The sequence below is a fragment of the Poecile atricapillus genome, chromosome 2 (assembly GCF_030490865.1).
Source record: "Poecile atricapillus isolate bPoeAtr1 chromosome 2, bPoeAtr1.hap1, whole genome shotgun sequence".
NCBI lineage: Eukaryota > Metazoa > Chordata > Aves > Passeriformes > Paridae > Poecile > Poecile atricapillus.
This window is the reverse complement of record NC_081250.1, coordinates 14,671,928-14,682,986: the sequence shown is the minus strand read 5'-3', so window position 1 is coordinate 14,682,986 and position 11,059 is coordinate 14,671,928. Positions and strand designations below refer to the sequence as shown.

The window sequence follows — 11,059 nt, the reverse complement described above, 5'->3', positions numbered from 1 at the left end:
ACACTCAGAGGAGTCAGCGGCTCAAATTGCTCCCCCAGCATTGCCCCCAGCAAGGGCTGGTTAAACATAAAACAATGAACAGCACAGTGTGGACTTCAGGAAGACTCAAGAGCTCAAAACTCCCCAGGCAAAAATTCTGACATAGCCCTCAGTCCTCAGTAATCATCCTCCAGAGGTGTTTTCTTTGTCGTTTAGCAAGGTTTTATTACGTCCTTACTAGGCAGTAAGTGGCAGTTTAGTTCCACATAGCATATGTTAAATAGTGATTCATGTTGACACTTCCTAAATGGGTGTTAGAACTCCTGAGTGCATTCAAGGGGGAAGGCACCTAGGCCAGCCAATGAATTCCTTCAGTTGCACAGCGCAGGTAACCACAGCTTTCCCCTGGCAGAGATGCAGTAATATCTTTTGCTCACTTTCGAAAGTAATTTTGGACCATTCCATTGCTCATAAGAAACTTTAGAGTGAAATATTTCCTTTCCTTTCTGGGCATCCCTTAGGGGTTTTCTGCAATTAAAGAGGTCAGAGTTGATCATCCCCTAGCAGCTAGAGAGATCTGTTCAAAAAGGGAGCTCTGTGACTGAGCCATCTTCTATTAACAGGATACACTATGGAGTATTTTACAGTGTAGATCAGCTCACTGCTGCACAGTTGTACAGATGCAATTTCCCTCTCCTGAGATCTTTGCTTTTACATAACTGTACTGGCTGACTTAAATCATGACCTCCTTTATGTGATATTTATATATATAGATATACAGATACATATGTATGTATGTATATATCAAAGTTCTATACATCTAGTTAAATCTTTTTCTATGAAAATTATCCAGAAGTTGACTGCAGCCTTGCATAACTACACCACTTCATAAAAAAAAAACCCATCAGTTCAATAGCACTAAGAAAAAGTAGAATCAGCTATTACAGATACTGGTAAAGGAAAATGAGTCCTTGGAAAGGAAAAGAAGCCTACAAGAGTCTAGAAGGCACAGAAATACTTGAAACAGATTATTAATCTGTCTCAATAAGAATGAGGGGCCACCAAATCAGCAGACACCAAGTTTGAAAAAAGAGAGATTCACAAAGCAAGTGATAACTCATGCTAATTTCTTTCCAACCAAGCTGACAGATTCTGGAAACAACTGTCCAAGCATGTGGATAAAATGAGAACTTTGAGCATCGCCATACAGGCAACTGGCACCACACTCGGGAGACCCCAAGCACAACACAGCACACCTAGAGAAGATTGTTGCATCATCACATTTGACCACACGTAGAGATAATAAATGCACAAAGAAGTTCAAAGGTTTTTCTCCTCTTTATTTAAACACAAATACATTTACAGCATGCAGGTAAGTTAAAACTATATGGCGTCTTCCCCAAACCAATTGTTTTAATGCATCTTAAGTGTACTGAAGTTAAATCAGATTCCACAGGTAGACTTGTCCTCATGTCAAATTTAGAGTTACACACAGTAGTGAGTCAGCATTTAAGTTATGTAAATAATTTAGTTGTTCACCAGAAATAAATATTATTTCACCAAGTTCCTATCCTAAACCATGTTTTAAAAATATGATCTAGAGGAACATAAAAATAAGAACCATTCAAAGACTGCAAGTTGAAATAGCAGTGTTGAACATTCCCTGTATAGACTATTTTCATTTACAAAATACAGTAATTGTCCTTTCTGCCAAACCAGAAAGCAAAGAAAGTTGTGTGTTTTTTCTCTTTTTTTACATTTTAAGAGGCAGTTCTTGGTAAACTTCATAAAAGGTTTAAAATAAAAAAAAGTTTAAATATAAAAAGGTGATGTACACTGAGCTACATACTAGTTACTATTTAATCTAACTTTTTAAACACAGCAATTTTCAGCACCAAAACCCATGACAATTACCTACAGGAATGAAACCCCCATTCACAGGCATGAGAAAAAAATCCTGCTTCATTTGAGTGTGTTGTTTTGTTTTTATGATTGCACATTAACAAATGAAGGCCTGAAAACCTGTAGTTAACTTTGAGAAAGATAATGGACAGTGCTGATTCCATGATGAGAAATTTAATTCAAAATATTTGTTGTTTATTTTTTTTCCCCTCAGTATGCTGCCTTCAACTGTGCTCTAAAACAACTGCAAGTTTGGAGTGTTTGGCGACCTTAGTGAAGAAAACTCTTAAAAGCTGAAAACTCCAAAATAGTGGGATTTCCAACTGATACACTCAACTTTTAAAAATCAAACTATTAAAAATTCAGACTACTGCAGATATAGAAAAAAAGTGGTTCAAGGTCTAAAATTTTGCTATACTTCATCATAATATAAATATTTTGCCTATTTTAAAATATAAAAATTGAAAGTGATTTGCTGTCTGAACAGCCACAGTTTCTACTGTTTCCACAATAACTGAATACCCAGCAAAAAACTCAAGCCAGAACAAAAAGTTGTATCAACCAGGTCTGAGAAACTCATTGAATTTTTCCAGCAATACTAAGTTTCTTCTTTCTTGAAGACCTGGTAACTAGTTTCTATACAGAAGAAGGCTGTTCTAAAAATTATAGTGGCTAAATCCTATGAATAAGTTAAGTAAATTATACTATAAAACTTTAAACCCCGGATTCAGCTCAGTGACAGTACCGGAGCTCAAAACAACAACAACAAAAAGAAAGAAAAAAAAATTAAAATAAAAATCAATCAAAACCCCGTGTTTCATTTTGTTAGCCACTTCACAGGACTTTATTGCAAAGAGAAGAAAAATATTCAACAACTACTACTTTGGACATTTCATATACCTACTTACAAATGGATTACAAATACAATTCAGGGTAGCGCTTTATTGTTATTTTAAACATGCCTCTGGCATTTCTGGATACATCAGTTTTAAAAAGTTGTGTCTTTTATTTATGTATCTGAATTCATTGGCCTGTTGCTGAAAAATTTTAAACTGAAAATTAAAATTTTAGCCAAAAATTCCAGTATTGTATGTAGTGGAATATAAAGTTACAACTCAGACTGCCCTCATTTCACTATTACAAAATAGTGAAAGTGAACCATCACAGATGCAGACAAATGGACAGACAGGCTCATCAGAATGAAGCAGAATGTTTTCACTCCACCAGACTGTACTTTGTGCAAAACCAGGAACAGGACAGATAGGATAATCCATTGCCAAGTCTTTTTTGTAAACTCAGGTTTGCTCTTATTACTGCACAGTATTTAATTCTAAGTCACCCGGTGGCTGGGCATTCGGTAACAGTTACAGAGCCTCGGTCACACTGAACTCTTTAGGTCGGTGGTGTCACGGCGCCTTGTGGCAGCTGTCATCGGCACTTCAGGATCCTCACACTGTACAAACACAGTTAGTTCCAATGCTCTATGCAGCATTCCAAAAGAAACTGTAATGTAGAGTGCCGCCCTAATTCTGTGGGACATGTAGTGTTATGTGAAGTGATAAAAATCAAAGTATACTTAAACACTGTTGCACATTCCCTAAGACAACAAGATGTACACAAATTAAGCTAGAAAATTTGAACTAAGATTTTCTCAACGTACATTCAGCTTGGCACAGTGCAGACTAAATTTAAGACATGAAAGACAAACTGTGTAATAAGCAGAGCTACACTTTAAGTAACATGTCATTTTTCAAGACGCCAAAATTGCACTCTAGTTGGTTTTTTTTGGGAATCAGTTAGCAGAATTTGTAGAAGGGGGAAGAGCTGTACAGGCCAGGTATAATTTATACAATTTTCAAAAAATAATCCTACAGTCCCCACAAAAGGAGAGATTATTGTCATGGAATGACTCCCTCTACACAATATCCAATCCTCCTCAACGCTGCATTTACTTTTCAGCAACTGCAAATGAAAAAAATCAGAGTTAAGCCAAAAAATGCAAAGTTACTTACAATTACAGTAGACCATATCACTATTTACATGTCCTTTAAGAGCCCAGTTCTTTAAACCACTGAGGTAAGTGCTAATAAAAAACCCACTTTAAAATAAGAAATCACAACACAAAGTATTTAAGTAATGCTGTCTGCTACCAACAAATTTACAGCACAACAAACTGACTGGGTATGCAATCTTGACTGCAGTAATGGAGTAAACATTACAGACAGAAACCACTTATAGCCCAGCTCCATTTCCCATGACTGTTGCTGCTTTTCCTGGCTAGTGGCAACTCCTTGGTCATTCAAGGCAAATGTTATTCAAGGTTAAGGTACCCATGAGTTCAATCTCTTATTTACTAAAAGACATTACTGAATGAGGTACATTGACAAGTACTACAGTTCAGTTTTCTCTGAATTGGAGAGAAAGCTTGGAAAAGTCAGTCAGCTAACAAAAAGAATCAAATAGAAACAAGATTCACATAAGCCATTCTGAAGCTCTTCAGAAGAGGAGCACCCAGATTTCAGGCACCCCATCCCATTTTAGAATCCCATTTCAAACTGAAGATAAAGATAATTAACTAAGGGAATCTCTCAAAGACATTTACAGACACATTTAAAAGTGAAGATGACAAGAGAGAATATAAACTAAAGCAAAACTATTAGGTGAACAACAGCTCAACCAACTATAAAGCACATATTAACTAAAAAGAGAGATGATTCCATGAAGCAACTTAAACATACGCAATATGTAATTACTTTGGAGATCAGAGATATTTTAAAGTGCGTGCACATTTAATTTCAATTACTGTAACTACATTTTAGCAAGGTTAACATTTTAAGTTTACTGGATGAGGACATGAATTCTTCTGTTAAATAGTTCCAAATCACTGATGCATGAAGCAGTGTGCAAGCACAGTAAGAAAAGTAAATAAATAACATGTAAAAATTCCATTAATTTTATTTCATCACTGAATGTTTTCCTGAAGAAAACCATATTTTAAAAGATACTAGCAAGCCAAAATAATTTCAAATGTCCACTCCTTTCCCAGACGGTGGGTACTGTCTTTGACTGGTAACAATCTCCAATTGATTGTTCCCACATTTTGTTCTACTCCTGCAGAACATCACAGGAATTACCATTTTACAGTTTTAGAAGAAAAGCAGCAGCATCTTTAGTCAAGTGTACATTATACCATTCCATTGGCTATAAAATTCTGTAAAGAGGAGTTAATCTCACTATTCAAGTGACTTTATGCCACAGAATGAACTGTAACAAACCTAATACAAAGTAGTTTGATCACACATTTTAAAAAATGCTACAAGATAAGCTTACACTTTGTCTTGCCGTCCACCTCCACGCAGCGCAACTGGCTGGCTGTTCTGAGTGAACGCACCTCCACCACGAATTGCACTTGGATGAGTTGGAGAAGCCGCTGGATGCTGGCCAGGGCGGATAGGCTTAGCTGCATGACAAGAAATGTGACTTACAAATATATACACAACAATACCTTGGATTATTAAAATTTACTGATATCACTAACCAAATGTAATAATCACAACTGAATGCACTTTGAATAAGAAAACAAGTTTATAGGGGATGGCATTCTGAGAACATAACAGGTTAGTGTCAACAACAACAAACCCTAGAAAATAGACAAGGTTTTGCTTTTATTGTTCCCTGTTAAAGCTCACAACATTTCTGATAAAGACTATCTTCAAAACAATTACCTGGCCCACCTAATGCATTGCCTTCTATGAATCCTATTTTTGGCAATAAGAACTCAAATAAGACAACACTAGACAGTTCCCTGAGAGTTACGTATCAGTAAGGAATCATTATGCTTGCTGTCCTTCCCACATCTACTTGATGGATGAAGTCACTAGTTACTCTCTGCAGGTGGTTCTGTGTACCAACACTCCAGAGATAACACTACTTCATCAACCAACCACCACATAAATATAAACCTTGCTCTACAGCCAAAGAAAAAATTCGGCAGTTTCGACAGGTTGTTCATAAACTGCATATACTGAATAAACTGTATTTTCAATCAGTTTTGCACTTAGCTCTTAACAGAACATGCATAATGTATCTGTAGGACTTCACAAACTTCTGTAATATTAAAGAGAAGCACTTAAAGTTTCAGTAGGCAAAAAAGAACCTACAGGCAGCAGCTGCAGCAGAGAAACACTTCTCAATTACTGCCTTACAGGAAGCTGATCTCCAGGAAGACATGACTAGTTCATTTAGACATTTAATCACAAGTGGCTGTATACCTCAGGTGAGCTCACCAGAGAATTGTTTGTTTTCTTGAAGACCGCTTGAGAGAAAATGAAGACAGAAAAGTGCCTGCCTGCAAGCTGCCACTTCATGGGACCAAAAAATTGTAACTATTTTGCAACAGCTCTTTGCAGACCTGCAGAGTATGAGCAAAATTTAACTGCAATGCTCATTTCAGCCACATTAACATTTAAGAGAAGTCTATTGATGACTGAACTCCTTCGGTTCTACAGCTGTAGTGTAATGTGCACAGTCCTCCACAGGTCACACACCTTCTCAATCCTCAGCACCCAACAGAGTAATGGCAGGTGGAGGAGCAAAGGAATATGACTATTTTGTCCCCACCTTCCCACTCCTGTTTTTCTGTTATTTTCCCCTAGAGAGGGCTGTGGATACTGTATGTTTTGGAACCAATAACTGAAAAGGTAACTAAAGACCTTTGGAAATTGTGTGTTTCTGTCTGCCCCTCTGCCCCAGGAGATCAGGTCAATGCTGTTGTTGAAGGTGACGGCTTGGTCTTTCTTGTTGCCTTGAAATACCCATTCAGTCTTCGAAATTTGAATGATCTAAGAAATTAAGACTCACATGCAGTGTGCTGTTTCTTCTAGGAAATCTAACATATTCAGGCCAGACTTCTAGCTTGGTAAGCCTTTTCCAAAGCCATTTATAATAAATAAAAAGCCAAACAACCATTAAGTACCACCTCCAAACACAGTCTGTTAACCAGAATATACCTCACAGTAGAAAACAGATCACATTGGTATGTGCAGCTTCAATGAGGGCGGAAAAATGCACATACACAAAAACAAAACAAAGTAGGAGACAGATGAAGTTTAGGGGGCAAGGGAGTCTTTACTTACCAATTTGAGCCGAATGTCCTCTTCTGGCCATATTCTTGGATCTCACAGCTTCCTTTATACGATCCACTTCTTGCTGATACCGCTTGCGATCACGAGAAGCGTTCTCTTTGGCTTCCTTCAGTGCAGATTCCAAGGCTTTCACTCTTTCAGCTGTAGCTCTCAGTCGCTTCTCCAGTTTAGGAAGCTCACAGCGAAGATCAGCATTATCACGTACCAGCTACAAAATCAGAAGTGATTATTTTCTTGGTATCTCTCTTCATAGGGAGAGCTAACTAAATATCCTCCCCACCCCTAAAGAGGTAAAGCAGTAGGGTTACTATAGTTTTGTTTAAGCTTTTAGTAAATCTCTGGAGGTCAGTGACATTGAGACTGTCATTTGAAAATCAGTTACTGGGGAAGAACCCGCTACCCAACAGAGGCACCTCTTCCATCAGACAGGCAAGCAGCCCCTAGACTCATATATGAAGTCTAAACACAAACTTGGATCCCTTTCAGTTTAAGTGCAGCTATTTTGTTATACCCCCACATAAAACAGCTAATTAATTTATGTTACAAAATAATAGACTAAAGTTTTCCTGTATCAAGAGACACACTTAAGATGTAGAAGTATTTACTTATAAAAGTTACTTTATGACCAATAGGCAATTGCTTCTGTAATAATGGATTTGAAGTAGTTTTATTAAAATTTGAAATGAAGTCTCATTGTACCTGCTTGTGAACCTTTGTAAGCTGTTCAAGATTATTCTCAAGGAAGGAAATCTTCTGTTTCTGTGCAGCACTGCCTCCTGTATCATCTGAGTCGATCTCAGCACTCTGCAGTAACAAAGGCATGGGGAGGGAGACAGGAGGATGAGTACAAACCTGAACTTGAATATTAAGATCAAGCCAGAAAAATTAAACCAAATAAACAATCCTGTAGTCCCTAATTTAGTTCTGAACTGAAATTCACACAGTATTCTCAGAAACAACAAGTTTTTACTTTACAATTACCTTTTTCACTCTAGTAGCCAGATCTTGAACAAACAGCTTCCGAAGATTGTGAAGAGTCTGAAGTTCTTTTGCCTACAGTTAACGACAAGAAATTAACAAAACAACCCAAACAAACTCTGAAAGAAAAAAAAAAGAGACAAATATTGACATTTGCCTTGGAATATATTCTATCTTACCACAGTCTCTTCCAAACCCTTTAAATCTTGCCTCGCTTGTTCCCGTCTGTCCTGCATAACCCTAAAAAAGAATGAATTATTCCTGAAATATCCTAGAAAAATTAGAAATTCTGTTCTAGAGGACTAGAGTAATAAACACTGTATGGTACAAATAAAAAAAAAATCTTTTTGTTGAAGTCTTAAATTAAAGATATAACCAGTAGATGACACTCAGAAATCTGTACAGCATGAGGGTGGTGGAATCAGGAGACTTAAAAAAGGAAAAGAGGGACATACTTTTAATATTGAATATGAAACAATATATTCAGATGAATAAATTATAGAAGTTTCTAGATTAGTAAAAGACAAGACTCAGAGTCAGCTTTGGAGTGAATATTTGGGGACATCTTATCCTACAAATGTTCTTAGCTCTGACCAGCCAAGAAGACAAGTATCATTTGTCAGATTAAAAATTTTCTCTTTGTTTTCTTTAACACCTTAGCCTCAACACGTTGGCAAAACCAGCATCATGAACAACAATGTACAGGAATATAACCTGATCATTATCAGTGTACAGAGCTGCTGTCTTGCCAGTTAATGTGAAAGCATTTTCTGCACAGGAAATGTTTGCAGAACTCTAAGTCAGTGCAGTTATCAAGATGACAGAATATAGGAAAGGAATGTGGACTTTTCTTTTTATGACCTGAAATTAGAACAGAGAGGCCAAGGACTGCACGAAAATGAAGTGTTCCTGTTAAGTAGTTACAAGAAGCATCTTTTCCTCTTGAAATTTCTCCTACTAGTTTCCCCTAGTAGTTCACAGTTAAATAAGATTTGATCTAATAAAATATTCTAAATAATGTTATATCCTATCCATTTTCCAGATGTCTCTGGATAAGTAGTTCCAGGCATCTTATAGAACTTCAAACTGAAAAAAAATTATACTGAATAATCTGCATTGCTCCTGGTCTGTCATTTGCCATGCACATTTATGATATTCAGTGGAAAATGACTGGATTCAAAAAGGCTAGGGGAGGATGCAGAACAAAAAACTAATTTTTAAAATTTCTCTGCAAATCCTTTGAAGAGGAACATTCCTATACAGCAAGTGCTTTAAAGTGGCCAATGCTAGATGTACCTGTGCCTGCAAACTGAAATAGAAAGCAATAACGTGTTACATATAGTAAATTTTACAAGACAAGAAAATCTATTGTAGCTAATGTAAGTTTTATAATCATTGTGGTATATAAATAAATCAAAATAAGTTGGATTCACAAGACCAGAGCACTGTTAAAACTTTAGTCAGTTAAACAGGATAAATAAAAAAAAAAGGTTAAAAAAAATAAAAAAGGCAAACATTGCTTCTTAGTTACCAGTCAGGTCCCTCTGATTACTTGAAATTCCACGATAAAAGCCCCTGAAAACCACTGTGTGTGTTTTAAACGTAGCCAAAAATCACTTTTTAAAAAGTACTTTTAAGTATAATGTATTTTTAGCTTCTGTAAAGATAAATTTCTATGTGCCAGGAAGGGGTTACAACTTATACACTTAGAAAGATTTCCAGGAGATTAAGGTCAGATTTCTAGAGGCTGAGAACTGTTTTCAAGCTTGACTTGAATACTTACCTGCAATCAGAATGCAATTCCATTTTTACACTAAGTTTTGAGTCTCTAATTCACTAACGCATTGTATTTTGTTAATCAATGAAGCATGCAACTGTTTAATTTTAAGAATAAACCAATTAGAGCCACCTAACAAGTTAAATCACGTAAGAACTATAAAAAGAAAAAGGGAACAGAAGAAGCAGAAAAAGTGTTAAAGGGAATTGTTAGAAGGCTCTTGCAGTCTTACAGAATGCAATACTTAGCTGCAAATTTAAAAGTTAATTACTCCAATCCATAGCATAATAACAAAAAGACAGTTGTGGCCTTCATATCTTTCATAATTTCACTTCCTATTTTAAGTATTCACACAGTGCAAAGGTTTTAAAAAAGGTTCAAGAAGGCCTCTTCAACAAACATACAATAAAGTGAGATGCACTGCAACATATTAGGCCACTAGTTTATAAAGTATGTCTTCCCCACACACATTTGTAATGCATCCTTATCACTTACGTAAGCTCATGAAGTTTTCTGCTTTTTTCCTGATCAGTTGCCTTCAGCTTCTCATGCTCGACTCTCAGACGCTCCTGTTCAAGCATCATCTTCTGGTTTTGGCTAAACACAGAAAGCAAATATTTTCTCAGCTGAAACGCTCAGACAGCATTCTCAGTAACAAAATGGAAGACAGCAGGATGGTTCTGGAGGAAACTCTCACCACATCCTTCCACTGTACTGTACTCCTGTACTTGCACAGTCCAGAGAACTTTTGGCACCACTAAAATAATGACAAGTACTTACTCTTGAAGCTCAGTGATGAGCTTCTCTTTTGCATCAACTTCATCTCTCAGGCTACTGATTTGTTTCTGATGTGTCTCACGATGGCTCTGAATTTGCTGCTCCACAGCTTGCTATAAGAAGAAACCAGAACATATTAAATGCTCTGAGTTACCACCAGACTACACTCTGTAGGGATTTGGATTGTTAGGGTTTTCTTATTTTTTAATAAAATTGACTTACCTTAACTTCATTTGCAGTTTGAACCTTATTTAAGTGCTCTTTCTCCATCTCATGGACTTTTTCTAGAAAGGACAGAGAACAAAAAACACATTTCAGCCAGCTATCTACACAATCACATGCATGATGGCAGTAATTCCCCTTTCCCTTGCCAGCACCTTACAATTTGGAAAAAGTCCCCTCCCACCACAAAGATGAATTAAATTAGTAACATCTTTAATCCTATTAATAACAGTTCTTTCAAACAGTCAACATGTTTTACCACGGATTAATTCCACATGTT

General features: G+C 36.6%; 1 protein-coding gene across 2 annotated transcripts in view; it reads right to left on the bottom strand.

The window, feature by feature from the left end:
• Nucleotides 1-1,298: 1,298 nt before the first annotated feature.
• The window catches only part of KIF5B (kinesin family member 5B), a 33,735-nt gene continuing 23,974 nt past the window's right edge, over nt 1,299-11,059 (bottom strand). For both annotated transcript variants that reach the window (XM_058831536.1, XM_058831537.1), the window contains exons 18-26: nt 10,780-10,841; nt 10,561-10,670; nt 10,276-10,377; nt 8,183-8,243; nt 8,007-8,078; nt 7,725-7,829; nt 7,017-7,233; nt 5,212-5,341; nt 1,299-3,843 (exon numbers count right to left, since the gene is read on the bottom strand). In XM_058831536.1, the coding sequence (XP_058687519.1) occupies nt 3,837-3,843; nt 5,212-5,341; nt 7,017-7,233; nt 7,725-7,829; nt 8,007-8,078; nt 8,183-8,243; nt 10,276-10,377; nt 10,561-10,670; nt 10,780-10,841 (866 nt within the window). In that variant the 3' untranslated portion in view covers nt 1,299-3,836. The remainder of the gene's footprint in view (nt 3,844-5,211; nt 5,342-7,016; nt 7,234-7,724; nt 7,830-8,006; nt 8,079-8,182; nt 8,244-10,275; nt 10,378-10,560; nt 10,671-10,779; nt 10,842-11,059) is intronic.